Source organism: Phaenicophaeus curvirostris, chromosome 20 (genome assembly GCF_032191515.1).
Source record: "Phaenicophaeus curvirostris isolate KB17595 chromosome 20, BPBGC_Pcur_1.0, whole genome shotgun sequence".
In the NCBI taxonomy this organism is placed as follows: domain Eukaryota; kingdom Metazoa; phylum Chordata; class Aves; order Cuculiformes; family Cuculidae; genus Phaenicophaeus; species Phaenicophaeus curvirostris.
In genome coordinates, this window is record NC_091411.1 from 8,203,259 (window position 1) to 8,220,739 (window position 17,481).

At 48.5% G+C, this 17,481-nt stretch overlaps 1 protein-coding gene across 14 annotated transcripts in view; it reads left to right on the forward strand.

Annotated features, from left to right (window-relative positions):
* The first annotated feature begins 1,058 nt into the window (after positions 1–1,058).
* PRRC2B (proline rich coiled-coil 2B) overlaps positions 1,059–17,481 on the forward strand; it is a 50,184-nt gene continuing 33,761 nt past the window's right edge. For 11 of the 14 annotated variants that reach the window (XR_011338842.1, XR_011338841.1, XM_069873161.1 and 8 more), the window contains exons 1-4: positions 1,059–1,262; positions 15,684–15,851; positions 16,827–17,004; positions 17,220–17,322. Coding sequence is in view for 12 of the 14 variants with exons in the window: in XM_069873161.1 (XP_069729262.1) it covers positions 15,737–15,851; positions 16,827–17,004; positions 17,220–17,322 (396 nt within the window). In the remaining 2 variants the exon portion in view is untranslated. The remainder of the gene's footprint in view (positions 1,263–15,683; positions 15,852–16,826; positions 17,005–17,219; positions 17,323–17,481) is intronic. The other 3 variants (XM_069873162.1, XM_069873163.1, XM_069873164.1) reach the window with 3 other exon arrangements.

The following is a 17,481-nucleotide window of genomic DNA, read 5'->3' on the forward strand; positions in this document are numbered from 1 at the left end:
CATGCAGAGTGGTGGCACATGACTGGTGACCCATGAATAAGCTGAAGAGCGAGTTTGTGAGAGGCAAGCAAATGCCCAGGTGCTTTTCCAAACATATATATGGGGGGGTGTGCATAATTTTTGCAAACTGCTGGACAGTCCCTAAGAAATGTATGGCTGCAGTCTGGCCTTTCGCCTCAAAAGGTCAGACCACTAGGCACCCGTGCAAGTTGGTGACAGGACAGGGAAGGAGAGTTAAAGGGAGAACGGTCTGTCCTTGGGTGCCAAGAGACCGTATCCACCAAGCTCTAAAGATCCCTAGGGCAGAGGAACTGCCCTTCACGGCAGCATCTACAATAATCTCGAGTCCTCAGCTCAGGAAGGACATGTATTTGTTAGAGCGTGTCCAGAGGAGGCCACAAAGATGATCTGAGGGCTGGGGAACCTCCTGTACGAGGACAGGCTGAGGGTGTTGGGGTTGTTCAGCCTGGAGAAGAGAAGGCTGCAGGGAGACCTTAGAGCAGCTTCCAGCGCTGAAAGGAGCTGCAGGAAAGCTGGAGACAGGTTTTCTGCAAGGGCATGGAGTGATAGGACAAGGGTGAATGGCTTTAAACTGGAAGGGGGAGGATTTAGGTCACACATTAGGAAGAAATTCTTTATGATGAGGGTGGGGAGGCGCTGGCCCAGGTTGCCCAGAAAACGCCGTGGCTGCCCCATCCCTGGAGGCGTTCAAGGCCGGGATGGGTGGTGCTTGGAGCAACCTGATCCAGTGGGAGTCGTCCCTGCCCGCGGCAGAGGGTCGGAGGTCCCCTCCAACCCAGCCATGCTATTATCCCAGCTCCAGGCTGGCAAGACCCAGCCGCCATGTTTGCGGCTCCACCACTTCCGCCCCCCCCCCCTTCTCCGCTCCAGCTCCCGCCGCCGCCGCCATTTTGCGCCGCGCCGGCGGGGCCCTGCAGGGGGCGCTGTGGCGGGGGGCGGCGCCAGGCGGCGGCCTGGGGCGGGATTGACAGCGCGGGCGCGGGGTTGGGGGTGGGGGGCGGAGGAGGTGGAGGAGGAGGAGGAGGAGGAGGAGGAGGAGGAGGAGGAGGAGGGAGCGGCAGCGGCAGCAAGAACCCGTATCGCCCCGCATCCCGCCGCCGCCGCGCAATCCGCCGCCATCCGCCGCGCCCCTCGCCCGTCGCCCCTCGGCACCCGGCTCCCCAGGCACTCCCGGCTCCCCGCCACCATCGCAGGTGGGTATCGGGGGCCGGTGGCGGCGGCGGACGCGGATATTTGAGGCGGTGAGTGGAGGGGGGGGGGGGGGGCGTGTGTGTGTGTGTGTGTGAGAGAGAGAGAGAAGGGGGAGGGAGCCCAAAATGGAGACGGAGCCAACGGCGGCTGCGGCACCGGGGCCTGGCGGGGATGGAGGGGCCTGGCGGGGATGAGGGCGCCTGGCGGGGATGGAGGGGCCTTGGCTGGCTTTGGGGTGTCCCCCGGCCGTCTCGGGGTGCTGTGGGGCCCCTCCCGCCGTCTCGGGGTGTTGTAATCCGTGATTATTGTGCGTTCCCCCCACATACGTTTCCATAGGGCGGAAAGGGGGGCTGGAGGCACCCCCAAACCTGCAGGGGTGCAGTGAGGGCTGAGGGGGAGGGAACGCGGGGAGGGGGCTCCCCAGAGGGGTGCAAAGGGGTCTGGATGAAGGAACACAGGGCGGGGGGGGGCTCCCTGCGGGGGTGTAACGGGGTCCGGGGGCTCCCCAGAAAGGGGCAGCAAGGTCTGGGGGTGCAGCGGGGGCTGGGGGCTCCCTGTGGGGGTGCAGCGGGGTCTGGGAGTCCAGCGAGATCTAGGGGCTCCCCAGAAAGGGGCAGCGGGGGCTGGGGCTCCCTGTGGGGGTACAGCGGGGTCCGGGGGCTCCCCAGAAAGGGGCAGCAGGGTCTGGGGTTGCAGCGGGATCTGGGGGCTCCCTGTGGGGTTGCAGCGGGATCTAGGGGTGCGGCGGGGGCTGGGGGCTCCCTGTGGGGGTGCAGCGAGGTTTAGTTGCTCTCTGCAGGGGTGCAACGAGGTCTGGGAGTGCAGCAGGATCTGGGGGCTCCCCAGAAAGGGGCAGCAGGGTCTAGGGATGCAGCAGGGACTGGGGGCTCCCTGTGGGGTTGCAGCGGGATCTGGGGGTACAGCGGGGTTTGGGAGCTGCCTGTGGGGGTGCAGCGAGGGCTGGGGGTGCAACAGGATCTGAGGGCACCCTAGAGAGGGGCAATGGGATCTGGGGGCGAGGGAACACGGGGGAAGGGGATCCCTGCAGGGGTGCAACGGGGTCTGGGGGTGTGGGGACACGGGGCGGGGTGTCCCCCAAGGGGTGTCAAGGAGTCTGGGGGCTCCCAGGAGCGGTGCAGCGGGGGCTGGGGGCCGGGGAGCGCTGGGAGCGGCAGGTTGCGCCTCCCGTAGGGGTGCGCTGGGGCCTGGGGGTGAGGGAATAGGGGCTTGGGGGGCGGTGGGGTGTCCCTCGAGGGGTGCATGGGGGTCTGGGGGGCACGGGGAGGGGGTGTGTCCTCCCCGCCGTAAAGGCCAGGTTGTTTGTCTTCCCCGTCTGGAGTGTGACACAAAGATATTTTTGTCGCGCCGTGCGTGTGTGTCTCAGCAAAACAAGGAGGGGGGGTCGGCATCCGGAAGGCTCGGCGGGTTCGTTGTTGTGGTGCGGGAGTTACAAAGGGGCTGCTGAGGCCGCAGGCTTGAAAAGGGGGGCTTGGGGAGAGAGGCGGGGGAGGGCAGTTGCCCAGCCCGGGCGTGTAGATGGGAGTTGAGGCGGTTTGCTGCTGGGAGAGCTTGTTAGGTAGGTTGGGAAAGATGTTTTCTTTTCTTTAGGAAGGAGTTTTTCATCTGCGTGTGGGAGCAGATGTACTGTAAGGTGGGGAACGCCTGCTGTGGGTCCTGGTGCATCTTCACCGGGGAATGGGAGTGTTGATTGTACACTAGGAGGGTTTTATTCTGTAAGGTGGTTACAAACACCCCCTGATTCCCAGATCCCTGGAGCTGGAGAAGGGGGTTTGAATGAACTGCGTGGGAGTTGTGGGTTTTGTTAGGAAAGATGTTTTGTTTCTGTCTTCTGAACTTACTCTTTGGTGTATCCAGTCGTCACATATTTGTATATTGGTGTTTGGGGTGATAACGTATAATAAATATAAATATTTAAGACTATAGTAATTTTGCTTCTTTCTAGGAACAGTCATAAAGGTCTTTTCCAAGCTAAATGGTTCTGCAGTTCTGAGTATAAGCACACTGCAGTGCCTACCTCATCTGCCTGAGTCTGCTTAGTGGGAAGTCATCCCACCCCTTCCAGGGCTGAATCGGGGTTTATAGTGGAAGTTTTGTTTGTGTTAGGCCTTGTCTTGCCAGATGCACGTGAGGCTTCCACTGGAATGGGCTCTTTCATGATGTACAAATAGCTGGTCCCTGCGTTGGAGAGCCTGAGTTTGGAGAATTGGTTCCCAACTAGTAGATTTTTGGGATATACGCTGGCAAGGATGTTACTTTTGGACCTGCCTTTTCTTCCTGCAGTTGGCACTGGGGTAGTTAAACCACAGTATTGTTGAAGCTGGTGCTCTGCACCCGGGTCTGAGGAATAAAGTCACCTGAAAGAGGCAGAGAGGCGGGAGGCTGAGGCCATATACTGAAAGTGAAATTTGAAGAGAGACTGGAAAGTGATGGGTTGGGATGATTTCTGTCTGAAAAGTTGAAATACTTGCATTTTTTACTTCAAATAAGTTACTGTAAATGGCCCTGGGTTTTATCAGGAGCACATCTGGGGTCCCCAAGATCTTATGTGTTTGTCATGGGCAGTGCTGTTTCTTCCAGGACTGCAGCCTTCCTAGTTAATAGAGTGTTTTGGAATATAATAAACAAGATTTCTCCCATATGACCTCTTCTGAGTGGTCTGCTGTAACAGTTTAAAAGTTAAGATTAAAAATCTTACTCTGACAAATCACAAATCTGTGGGTTTGGTTGTTTTTTTATAAATGACATGTTTCCTCAGGCCAGTCCAAGTACATCTGCTGTTAGCTGTATTTTGGTTTTGTGCTTAATTTGATACATACATTGAATATAAGTTGATTCCTTTTTTTTTTTTTTTTTAATTTGTTGGTTTGGTCTGCTTCTCTGTATGGCTTGAGTAGACCAGGTGTCACACCTTTTAGGATGCTTTCAGCGGTCTTAACAGATAAGAAAATGTTGCTACATAACTGGAGCAGATACTTTTCCTTCTTTCTTAGGTAAAAAATAGAAGAGTAAGCCATGAGCTTTATGTAGGTTTCCAAAGTTGTCATTATATAGTGCCTTAGTGCCTTGTTTTTTCTAAATTCAGAGAATTTTTATTAGATCTTTCAGTGTACTTTTTTTATGCACTATGAGCTTCTTTTTTCTGTGTGCGTGAGAGCTTAGAAGTAGAACTCGCCCAACTGGCTGGAGCTGGAAAAGTCGGTCAATAGTCCATACAAATGCTGGAAAGGGGATGCAGGGTTTAAATGTATTTTGGTTTTAATAAATATGAGTAATGTTCCTAAAGGATTTTTATTAAAATTATTTAACCTTTCAGCGACATTTTAATAAAGCCTTTTAATAAAACTTTGTGTAAAACCTGACTTCAAAGGCTAATTTACTTGAACAACCTCCTCCTAAATGTACAGGTGGCATCAGAGTCTGTACTTCTCTTATGCCTGATGCTGTGTGCCATGGTATATGAGTGATGGTATAAAGACGAACTCCTCAGTCCTCGTCTGTGTGGGCCTGGTACTTTTGCATCATACCCAGTTCTTGCGCTGCATCCTCCTTGTCATGCAGAGTTTCATGTCTGAGGTGTAGCTGAGCAGAGTCAGGACCATGGTTTAGGCATGTTTGGTGGTGCCTCCAGTTTGCCTGAGCAAACAGATGGTACAGATCCTCTTAGATCATCTATTGCAGAATTACCTGCATATTTAAGATTGAAAAGTGCTGGATGCTCAAGGCCTTCCTTGTACTTACCTGAGAAATCGAAAGTATTTAAGGGCGAGCTGGGCTAACTTTAAGTGCTACTGTATTGAATATAACAATAAGCCATTTTATTTTTTTCTTTTGTGGCGATCATTTGTACAGAGATTTTGCTGTAGTGGCATTTCCACTTGTAATTGTGCATTTTCTTGTTAAAGGAATAGAAGCAATATGAATGGGGGAAATGTACTGAACACAGGATGGTAACTTTAGAGGAGGGAGGGAGGGGGTTTATTCCAAGGGCTGAACCTCTATGGTCATCCCTGCTCCTCTCTACTGGATTCCTCATTTATTCTACAACTTGGCAATGACCGTGTTGTCTTGGTATCAGGCCTCGTTCTTCTGCTAATCATGCTTTGTAAGTGGGTTTTGTTTTTCATGTGGCACTGACTCATTCTCCTAATAGGTCGATAATTTCGCAGCTCCATACCTCTAGTTTGTCATTTGGCACAGAAGAAATACAACTGTGAGTCTGTCAGGTGTCAGACGATGAGGTCGAAGCACAGGGAACAGGTGAAGGCTGGAGGTGCAGCCCTCTCCCCCCCAGAAGGTCTTTTTCTATGTGCTGAAATTAAGTGGCTTTGTTACAAAAGTGATGACATTGTTGGTTCTGGAAAGCATCTTCTGAGGGGGGTTTTGCAGGTATGTGCAGAACCTGTTGGCTTTGGTTAAAGAGTTTTTCTTCCTCACAGGAGGGAAAAACGGAGCTCCAGCAGGAGACTGTGCTGTCACGTTAAGCCTCAATGAAACATGGCTTGGGCTCCGTTTTAGTAACATACTAGTATTCATGATGTTCTCTGTGCACATGTGCTTCTTGCGTAGAAGCAACTGAGAAGTTTGAGCTTGAGAGTTTATTTCAGAGCAAAGCTGTTTGGATGTGTTTAGCTGTAAATCCTGATATTTTTTTTTCATCTGGGAGCACTGAGACTGTAATTGGAGTGGACTGGAGGCTGTTTTAGTAGACCTGGGTTGTTCTGTATTTAACTGTGGCATTGGTTGGTTGTTAAGCTGTTTGACTTGGCAGTGCTGTGGGGTCTGTGAGGACAGAAGGTGGATTTGAGGTGCTAAAAGGTGCATGTGCAGTTCTGCAGGGGGTCATTGTGCTTACAGCCAAAATGCAGTGTCTGTATTTTGATTCTGAACACTTAAATGATTCAGGAAAGTGCTGGTAAACTGGAAGGGGCAGGAGAGCTCACTGGTACATCTTCAAGTTACTGCTGGTATTAATTCGTGGAGGACTGGTGGAAACAGTCATACCTTGAGTGAAAAGGAAAATGTAATGGCCAGAATTGAAACATGCAAAAGTGAAAGAGGAGGCATAGTTGAGCCAGGCTTAAGTGTAAAGAAATACAGGAAAAATACTGGAAGAAAGTGAGGTGTTGCTAACAGCATCCTAGGATCTGGCCAGACAGACTACTCCGTTGGACTGTAGTACTTGAAATGTCCACAGGGCTTCTATTAGCTTTGGGAGCATCCTCAACAGCCTTTGACTTTCAGGTGAGTAGCATGTAAGAGAAGCAAACTATATGGTTTTTGCAGAGTTAGCACCCTGTTGGGAGAGATTTGGTGGAAGAATCCTTGGGTAGCTGTTGAGACTTTTTGGATGGGAATTGTAGTGATGGTGCTGCAAGGAGTGAATAGAGACAGGTTTGAAGCGCTTGCATTGAGACTTTGCCTCCCACAGGTGCTTCTTGTGTGGGAATAGAGTGGTTTTTTTGGAAGAGTTCTGTTGTGGGGCAGGTTCTTCAGCAGTTCCTACCTGCATGTGGGCTAGGAGCCTGTACAAAAGCTTTGAGTGCTCTTCTTCAGAGATTGAAGTGGGCTGTGAAGCAGGCAGGGGAGTAAGGACATGCTCAAGAAATGCTTCTTCATGGCTGGAATAGCGTGAAGTATGGTTTTATCTTTTTCTGACATAACCAAAGAATCAGGCTCCCACTTAGCAATTGAGTCTTCACAAACCATCATTTAGGAGCAGCTTCATGATATCGGAGTGTTATTATGGTGTTAGTGTTCTGCTTCTGAGAAAAATGTTGCCTTTCGTGATGCCTGTGATCTTGTTGCAGCGAGAAGAGTGTATGGGGTGGTTAGTTTAGGTGGTGTTGCCAGCGCTCCCCATCCAGGCATGCAGACCTGCTTCTCCCAAACTTCTCTGGAGCAGGGATCCATGCTCCTCTGTGATTCAAAGGGTGGTTTCCAGTGCCAGGAAGTGGGAGGTAAAGGGTCCATTTCATGCTCTGGCACTCAGCATAGCTGCAGAGTCCTGCAGTATCATTTTCCTATCTGGAAAATAGAAGTGATGACGCTTACACACCTTGTCAGTTATGCACTGCAAATATCTATGTAAATTAAAGCATCTGTGAAATGTTTTCACCTCCTGTTCGGCTTGGTGTAGTCCAGATGTCCTGCGCATAGTCTGAATTGCTTAGCTCTCCAGAAAAGCTAAAGCTGTCTAAAGATAGCTGAAGCACCTTTCCTCAGGGTACTGAAACCCTGCATATAACTTTGTTTTCTTACTGCTTGAACCAGTGTCTTTTTCCGATCAGATTCCTGCCAGCATCCTTGGCATTCATTTGTAGTGCAAATGGCTCCTTCGAATAGGCTTCCTGTAAGAAGGGTTGCTGTGCAATGCTGCATTGCCTTAGTGATGTTAAAATTGGGGAACCTGGAGGAATACTTCTTGGAAGCTGCAGTATCTGCAGTGTTTATGAACTGCAGGCTTATCTGAACTGCTTGTAATTTTATTAATGGTTTGAACCAGTCTTGATGCCTGTGGGAAAGAAAAATACAATAGAGAAAGCTGTATTTGGCTCTTGCCAGGGCAGTGTTGTACCCTGCTCTGTGTGTTGGTGCTGGCCTGGCTGGCTGTAAAGGTGCCTGCTGAAGGAGCTCCCATCAGTGTCTTGGGGAGGAACAGGACTTCAGGGATCTGCTCAACAGGGGTGTACAGGAACTTCCTTGTGTGTGCTGTGAGGGACTGGCGCTTAGTGCTTGCTGATTGATATTGGGTTTTATCTCCGGTATTTCTCTTCATAAAGATATCCTTTTGTGCTTAACCTGAGTGGGAACTGAGGCCCTGAAGTCAGCAGGCAGCCTGAGAGTGCATAGAGGTGTTCCCAGTGCTTAGACCTGGTACTGTGGCTCACAGGCGCAAGGTAAACACCTCGCCTCCCTTCCTTCCATTGTGATCCTTCCTGAGACTGCAGAGAAAACAGAGCTGCTTACTCAACAGCTGATGGCATTTGTGTGGAAAGAGCTGTATCTGTTCCTGAAAAAAGAAATGTTAACCTTAAACAGTGCCAGCTTTGTTCTGATTTCATCTCTTGGAGTTGTGACATCTCTTATTTCCTTTCTACTTTTTTTGCTATAAAAGCTGGGTTCACTGGAATAAATTGCTGAGATTGGGGCCAGATGAAGAATTTGTGAGATGTTTGTGACTTAACTGGAGAATTTCTCTGGTCACTCCTCAGAATGCGTCTGTTCTCTGGCAGCGGTTGATCCTTCTACTTGCCCTTACCCTGACTGCGTAGGGCTCCCCAAGGTGAGCCACCTCTAAGGATTTGGAGGGTTCTGGAGCTCACAGCACAGGTATCTTGCCTGCGCTTCTCTTACATGCCACCTGGATATGGGTATCATTGCTGTGATTATTTTTAGAAGTCTGTGTGGCAGAAGTGTCAGGACCAAAGGAATTTCACAATCTTAAAATGCAGTGTTGTTCAGTTTAGTTGTTAGTGATGGAAGAGTCTTTGCCTTGAGCTGTTTGTCCTCAGACGTGGTGCAGGAGCCTGAGAATGATTTGTGCTTGTGTGGGTGCCTCCTGCCCTCATGGGCTTGTGGCGCAGAGGCCGGGATTTCATCTCCTTCCTGTGGCGTGAACAGTCTCTTCTACTGGAAGAAGTTGTTCTAGACACAGCAGCTGCTGCTGCAATGCATTTCCTCCTCCTCTGACTCTGCTCTACAATTTGATTCTTTGTGATTAAGAGCTGCATTTTCTTTGAGGGTCTTGTTGGTGTGTGTTTGGGTGACTAGGGCAGAAATCTGAGCTCTGGGACTTCAGACACTGCCTACAGTGTTAAGGAGCAAACTGTTTCTCTGCCTTGGTTACCCAGCCTTTAAAATAGGACTGATGGTACTGGTCCTGTTACTCATCAAGAGATCCCTACCAGCTACTCAGTCTGTTATCGTTGCTCAGATACTTAAGTGCCCAGTTTACCTTACAGTTCAGCTGAAATGTTGCCAGGAGCTTCCTGAACAGGTTTTGCCAAGAGCGTTATGACAGGGATTTCTTTTGTAGTTGGGTATAAATTGATTGCTTGCAACCACCTGCCTTGCTTTGGCATTGAGGGAACAGGATGTTTTATCTGTATTCTCCCCAGACAGTCACTTGTCTGAGGAACCTGAGCAGGGCAGAGTGGAAGGCAGAACCTCTTTGACGGCTGCTCCCTTGTGCGGGCAGCTCATGGAGATCATCAGGTCAGTTCTATTTCCTCTTGTACTAGAACGGTCGGGGTCTGGATTTGTTGAAGCCACTGTTGGTTCTTGCTGAACTGATGAGTTCTGTGTTCTGTGAGTTTTGCCTCTGAAACGTGAAACAGCAAAGAAATATGCTCCTTATTCCTATTGTGTCTTGCTGCAGAAGTGTCTACAGGAAGTCATGGTTTCTGAGCCTGGCAAGGTTTATAGACAGGGGCATCAGAGTCAGATTGTGCTGGGTCTTTGCTGTGTTCAGTGTCTTTACGACCTAGATAAGAGGGCAGTGAGCGTGATGTTGATACTGGTGCTTTCGGGTTGTTCCAGGTAAGGTACCTTGCTATGTCCCTTGAGTAATCAATTCCCAGTTTTGAGGGATCAGAAAGCCCTGCAGTGCTTCCTCGTGGGTTAGAAATACAGTTATTCCTTCCTGACAAGCTGGCACCAGTGGGTCAGTTCCTTCTTTATGACATGATGGGGCAGGGGGGCAGAAAGCTGGCTCTGTTTCTCTGTAGGGCTATTGCAAACAAGCCCTCCTTTCAATGAAAGAATTTACTGCACGCTTTGGGTTTCTGCTGCTTGGAAAGGAGTGGGACTTTCCTGAGCACAGGATTTTGTAAGTAGTTTCCGTGGCCTGTGGACCATGGACCAGCTTTCTGGCTGGATGTTTTTTTGTTCTGTGCCATCGTCTTGCATCTTTAGGGTGAAGTATTTCTTATCTTTGTCTGTATCCTCGGTTACTGGAGGTCAGGGCTCCTTTTTAGGGTCTGGCATTGTCTGTCCAGCCCCTACAGAGAGGACCACAGAACTCATTAATGTTTTTTTGTGTAAATACAGATTAGTTCTTTTCTAGATTCCAGTCTGCGTCACCTGTTTTACAAATACACTCTTTCTGCCTCCCTGCCTTTCGAACACTGGGACAGCTGTTTGCAAAGAGGTGAGGCTTCTGTATTTCACAGGCCAAGCCTAAGATTATGGAGATGTGTTTTCTCTAGAACTATGCAGTAGTTCAGGAGCAGTAGCTGTGATTCCCAACCTGTTGGTACATTTAAAGAGGGGACAGCAGGCAAGCTTGGTGAAGGCAGAGCTAAGAAAATGTGATCAGGCAATCTTACAGGACCTACCCTTTCTGCTCCCCCATTGTCATGTTTTATCTCTGCCTGTACAGCTCCACACCACAGAGTTAACGATAGATATGCTGTCGGGAAGATTCTGCCTCTCCTCTTCGTGGTCTTGTCACTGCATGTCTCAAATCCAGGGTGGCTTGGCTTTGACCTGATGATGGATCTGGCCAGCGGGCAAATCTTCTGGCAGCCAGCCTCCAACAGCATTACTCAGCTAGCAGCACACCTCTGCAGTAAATCATGGGAGATGTCATCCTGTTTTTACAAGGAGACGAGGTTCATGGGAGATGCAGGGAGAAGCTGGAGTTGTATGGAGCTAAAAGAGCTGGTACTGCCAAATACACCTGTTCAGCTAAGCAGAGAGGAGCAGAGTTTGCCACAGGGTGTCTGTCTTTTCTCTGCACTGCAGACTGCTGACTTGCTTCTCCCTGTCTGGTGGGACTTGGTGCCATATTCAGGATCCCAGCGTGCCTTCTTTTCAGGTGTACCAACAAATCTTAGCAGCTGCATTTGGAAACAGTGCAACAGAGTGACAGCATTCTGTGGCCCTGACTCTAGCTACAGCCTCTGCCTGCTGCACAGCCCTGCTGCATTGATTGTATTGACTTTGTACTTCAGTGCTTAGGTTCTCCTTTTACTTCCCTCCTTACTAACTTGTCTGTCCTAGGAGCTGAAGGTCCATCAGGACCCTTCCCTGCTAGGCTGAGGATCCCTGCCTGGCCCAGAAGGGGCTTTTACAGGATGCAAGCGCCTCTGGCACCAAACCCCTCAGCAGCTGGTCATGCTGTTTCACCAGAGCTCTTCCAAGAGCAGCCAGTGGTGTCTTTCGTCATTGAGGCAGGTGGCAGTTATTTCACAAATAGGTGATTCTTGGTGGGATGTGTTCCAGAAGTGCTGCTATCTCCCTGTTGAAAGATAAATGTTTAGCTATGAAAAGTAGCAGCGAAATTGGCCATGTGTATTTAAAGAGGAATAAACATCATTAATCTTCTGTAAAACTATGCTATGCTTTTTATAAAGGTTTCATAAAGGTTTTATAAAGGTTTTTTGTAAGGTTTCATGTTACATTAGAAACCACAATAGATACCAGTTCAACGTCAATTCCAAATGCTTCTCTTTCTGAAAGTATAGTTCAGCTTCTGCAACCTGTGACTTTCTGAACAATTTGTATGAAATTTCAGGTAAAAAAAAATTTCTGCCTCTGAAGAAGAGCCTTTTCACTGTTACTCTCTGTCCTGTTGCTTTGGTTTTGTGTTTGTGATTGCAGCTGTGGAGTGAGCAGGGCATGAAGGTCTGCAGTGGTCTTGAGTCTTTTGACTGAGTGCTTGTGCTCAGTGTAGAGCTTGGTCGTGTGCGAGTAGCTGAAGCGGTTCCATGTGTGTGTTACCTTTGATAAATCTGTTTGCCCTGCTCAGTTAAGGCTGGCTGACTTCCAGGTATTCCAGCTCCATTGAAGTCCTGTGAATAAAACACCCAGCCTCCCTCATACATAGATTCACAGAGCTTTGCAGACAATCCTGTTTGTCAGGAGTCTCTCCCTTTGGCTGTGTTTTCAGCACAGGGATTTCCAGTTGTCACCAGTGCTAGTAACTCAAGGTTTTCATGTGGCTCTTTTTGCAGGACAGTCTCCCCAAGCTCGGTAGATTCCTGCTGTAGCTCTAAGACGTGCATGCTGTGGCACTTCAAATGTCACTGTTGCTCTCTGTGAATTTGAACGTTCCCCTTTGAAAGGCAAGCTAGGCAGGGTCAGAACTCACACATGAAATCCAGGACAACACAATGTTGACATGAAGACTGCTGCGTAGCAAAATGTACTGCCCAAGAAGTGATTCTGGTGGTTACTTGTACCCTAGGGCCTGCAGTGTACCTAATTATACTGCAGTGTTTTCTGCTTCCTCCGAGACCCTGGGTGCTTTGCACTCTGGTGCTGTCCCTGGGTATTAGAGGAGACCTTGCTAGTCCTCATAATGAGAAAAACTAAGCTCCATCCTAAAACTGATCACCTTCCCTGAAAGATATCTATAAACTCGGAGAGAAACCTTGCAAAAATGCCGGTGATTGATTTTTATTTTTTTTTTATTTCTCTGTAACAGGGAATAATGATTTCTTCAGGGTCATTTATCGGACACAGGGATTGCAAGCAGAAGGCAGAGGTTTTGCTGAGGCTGTTGGTCTTCAGCTGTCAGCATCAGTATATGCCTTCTGGTTCTAGCTCTCCCAGTAATAAGCATGCAGTTCAATACTTAATGAGCTTGATTTCTATCAGAAATGGCTTTACTCTGCAAGACTAGAAGGCCTTTGATTCCCTTCTGGATCCTCTGCTTGACTGTCATGGGAAAACAGTCCGGTGTGATTAACACCCTTGGGAAGCTCTGGCCTCTCTGAAGTTCTGTGGGTGATGGGTGCTGAGTGGTGTCCCTGGCCTGCACACCTTTGTACCAGCTCGGAGCTGCAGCTGGGTGCTGTCAGGAGGCACAGGCCCCGTGATTGTGCCTGCGGGGTGGCTCTCGTGGGGCTTAGTGCCTCTGCAGCCTCTTTGCACCATGACTGTATGGAAATTGCCTCACCTCTCCATGGACTTGTTTTCCCCTTTGGAGAGCACACATAACACAAAAACAAAGCTGTGTTTCTCCTTTTCAGCTTCAAAGCAGTGAAGGACCTTGAAATATTTTTTTCTTACCCAGACAGCAGTTGTGGCTGTCCCAGAAAGTTTGACAAGGGGTTTTCTCCTGGCATGTTCCCAGCTCCTCTGCTCTGAAGTGGTTGTTTATTTCTCCCTCATCCTTTTAATGATACGAGATGCAATTGAGAGGCAGCTGAGATGCAGTTACATAACTGACTGCCAGGGTTTCTCTTTGGCAGCATTGCCCTGTGCGCTGTTTGCGTGCTGACTTTCAGGAACTCGGGGGTTTTCTGTTACCGGCTGACCCTGAACCTGATGCGATAGTTGTGTTTGTTGGTTTTTTTTTCCCTAATGCCTACTAATTTTGACTGGTTTGAGTTTTCTAAACCGCAGAGTGGATTTTATTGCTTGGGATGGTATGAGGTTGATAGAGGGTTGGCATGGTCCAGACAGAGCCTGAGCCAGGCTTGCTCCGCAAGGCTCAGCATACTTGTAAAACCAGGTGGCTGTGCTCTTGCCAGTGCAGTGAGGACTGGTGTGCAGCACCCTCTAGATCACACTCTGGTCCAGAGCTCCCCACAGCTCTGACAGCTTAAACAGATTGTTGTTCTCAATCTAGCCATCCTGCCAAGTCTGTGCAAATAAGTGGGTTTTCCTCCCTTTATATCTGTCCTGCTAATAAAATAGAGCGGAAATAGGCAAGAAGGGGAAAAGCTGTTGTTGTCTTTGGCACACGGTGACTATCTGAGCAAAGACTGAACCAGACTAGAGCCAAAGATCTGTTTGCTGCTCTGTGGGCAAAGGTGCCCCAAGAATGCCGGCCAGTCCTATTGCCTCTGCAAGCCTTCACACTGCAGCCCCATGCAGTGGTTCAGCAAAGCTGCATGTGTGGAGCTGCTTCTGGAGCATCCTGTGGATTCTGTTACTGAGTGACAGAAAATGCTTTTCTTCCTCTATCCCCAGCCATGCTTCTTGCTCCCCGGTACACAGCTTCTTGCACCTGCCAGGCCAGATTTAAACCCCTCAGTGCAAGAATGAACGCTGCTTGGTGCCAGGTTCATTGGTCAGAAACTTGCCCCCTGGCAGGAGCTTTTGGATGAACTATACTGAGTTGCAGATTGCAGTACACTCTCAAACTGGCTGTACCCAACGTGTGTGTGGTCTGTGCTTTATTTTGTACAGAATGGGTGATGGACTAATCCTCTTACCTGGAAAATCACCTTTGATAAGGGTTGCCGGTGGAAGTTATAGCCTCTGGTCAGATATAGTTTTGTCAAAAAGGGTGATTGCTGACTGCATTTGAAACATGCTTTCAGCTGGATCAGTCTCAGGAAGGGTGAAGGATGGGAAGGTCTGAGAGATATATATATATATATATATATGTATATATGTGTGTGTGTTTGTGGTTTTTACTTCAACACAGAGAACTGCAACCCTAAGATTGGACCTAGAGGGTGGTATAATAAAAACGGCAGCAGTTTTAGGCTTGAAGTGTAGGTTTTAGAAGAAGAAATCTTGGCATCTCAATTCTTTGAAAAGGTTATATTAAGTTCCTAAATCTGGGAAAATGTAGAACAGCGAACTACGCATGAAAAAATGATAGAAACATCCATTGAAAGTAAAGCAAAGCTTTCCTTCTGAGATAAATGTTTACCTACGGTGGGTAGCTTCACACGCTGCAGTGATTCAGCTTTGTCCTAGGCTCTGAGAGCCAAAAAGTGAAAGCAGAGGCCGCCTTTCTGAATGGTGTTCATCACATAGTGAAAAATTACAAACACATTGATTGTGAAAAGTATATTTATGGCTAAAAATGATGATAATGGGGCCAGCAACAGAGAAATGGTGTTTTTTTTTTTTATAAAGTGTTTTCAGGATTTGCAGCAGAACTGCTGAACCCACAGAATCTGAACCTGTTTCATTTGAGCAGTTTTCCTCTCATGGTCAGCAAGTGGGAAAGCGAATTTGAAGAAGTAACAGCCTTCAGGTGTTGCTTTCAAAGCATTAATTGCTGGTGTGTGTCGTTAACTGTGGCCAGTGTGAAACCTTAATCCTAGACATTACAAACCTGGCTACCAGTGCTTCAGTGGGAAACCCAATGGTAAATTCCAGTGTGGGGTAAGGTAGAGAGCTTTATGTCACAGGAATCTGTATGCGTAGCTGCTTGTTATTAGACTTATTCTTTTAAAGCAAGGACTATGTTGATGAACTATTCTTGTGTTCTCATACTTAAGCTCACCTCTTTGAGCACTGGAGTGACAGAAACAGAATGGCGCTGAGAGAATTGTGTTCCTGCAGTTCTTTTCATTCCGTTTACGGATTTTAAATCCCACAAGCTGCTTCTGACTAAAGAGGAGAGGGCTAAAACATTGTACCTTAGTGTATCTGCTCACCGAGTATCTACAGTTCTAGCAGCTGTGCATGTTTTACTTTTTACTTGTCTGTGGCTAAATAATTCATTTGATGGCATTTCCTTGGTTCTCTTTCATTAAAAGGCAGATCGGGAGCGGCGCAGAGAAATTTCCTTACTAGATGACATTTCATCGCAATGTCCGATCGTTTGGGGCAAATAACCAAGGGAAAGGATGGGAAAAGCAAGTACTCGACTCTCAGCCTGTTTGATAAGTATAAAGGAAAGTCAATAGAAGCTATCAGAACCACAGGTAAGGAACACCTTCAGAAAGCTCCTTTTGGTGTCTTCCAAGAGCGTTGTTGCAGAGCTAATTCAGGTTGTTGGCCTTGTGGGTAGAATGCCCAGTGGGAAGCAGCTAGGTTGCAGAGCTGTTTGTGCTGGTGTTCAAGCCTGTGTTTCATTAGGACTTCAAGGAAAATGTCTCCATTTCTTTGTGCTGCTGCTATTGTAGAGACACAGAGGGATTACGGCAAAACAGCTGGGGGACTGCCGGCCCCTCTGTTTAGCCAGTGTCCTTCCTGCAGAGTGGTCAGGTTGCAAACTTGAGTGAAGTCTTTACCAGGGCATTAGGCTCTACCAAGATGGACACTTAAGGTGACTCAAGTGGCTTAAGTTGGTCAGACCTTGTGTGAGTTGAGAGTCGAGGGCTGAATGCCTTTGGCAAAAAACCTGAGTTAGTTTTGCAGTGGCGATGTGACCAAAAGTAGATGGTGGGGTCCAAAAAGTTGAAACATTGCCTGAGCTAGCTCTGGATGTGGTGTGGGAGTAGAAAACCAAAGAAAATGCCATCTTAATGAATGTGATCTGGTGGGTAGAGCTGGGAATTCTAGACCGTGGGGCTCGTGAGTTAAATTGCTTGTCTGTCTGCTAAGAGCTGGGCTTGGATGGCCATTTCCCTAAGCTATAAAAGGGCAATGCTGCTTCTCCTTGGTGAAATGAAAGAGGAGCATCTGCACAGGTAGCTAGAAGACTCAGTGGGCATTTTCTGCTAGGGGGAATTATTTCTCTCTTCTTCCTGACTGTTGTAGGAGGCTCCCTGTTAGCCAGCTGCTATAACGAGCAGCCGCTTCGCTGTGCTCAGGTGGGAAATGACCTGTGTGTTGGCAGTACTGCTGCTGGCCTTACAGTTCTGTTGGGACTGCACCCAGCTACAGTGTGCTAATTGAGGTTACTTATCTAGTATGATGTAGCCCTCTCTGACCTGATGTTGTTCCTTTCTCACTAGTTATTCCTAGACATGGCTTACAGAGTCTTGGGAAAGTTGCTACTGCCCGGCGCATGCCACCTCCTGCAAACTTGCCTAGCTTGAAGTCTGAGAACAAAGGAAACGACCCCAACATCATTATAGTACCCAAGGACGGTACAGGATGGGCAAACAAGCAGGATCAGCCAGACCAAAAGAGGTACGCAGAAAAATTCTGCTAAGTTTTGTCAGGCAAGCAGCAGCAGTTGGGCACTCCTGTGCTGTGTTGGACATTAGCAATCAATTCGCTGTTTTCCATGCCAGTGTAGAGCCAATGTTAGCTTGACCTTTTAGCAGCTGCTGTGTTGCCAGAGTTGTTTTTCTGTCTTCTTGCCTGCCTTCCCCTTTGATCTCACCTCTGCTATCTCTTTTCAGTTCCAGTGCGACGGCTGCACAGCTGCAGGAGTCGCTGCCGCAGCAGGGTTTGCAGAAATCTGTCTCCAATTTACAGAAGCCGACACAGTCAATCAGTCAGGAGGTAGGTGCCAGCGGTCTCCGAGACTGCCACCCTGCTTCCCAGACAGCTTGAGGGTTTTCTTTAATTATCTGTGTGGCCTTGTACAAGTAAGAATCAGGAGACTGCAATTCACAGAACAGCTCCTGTATAACCAGTTCTTGTAGAATCCAAGTTGCTGTG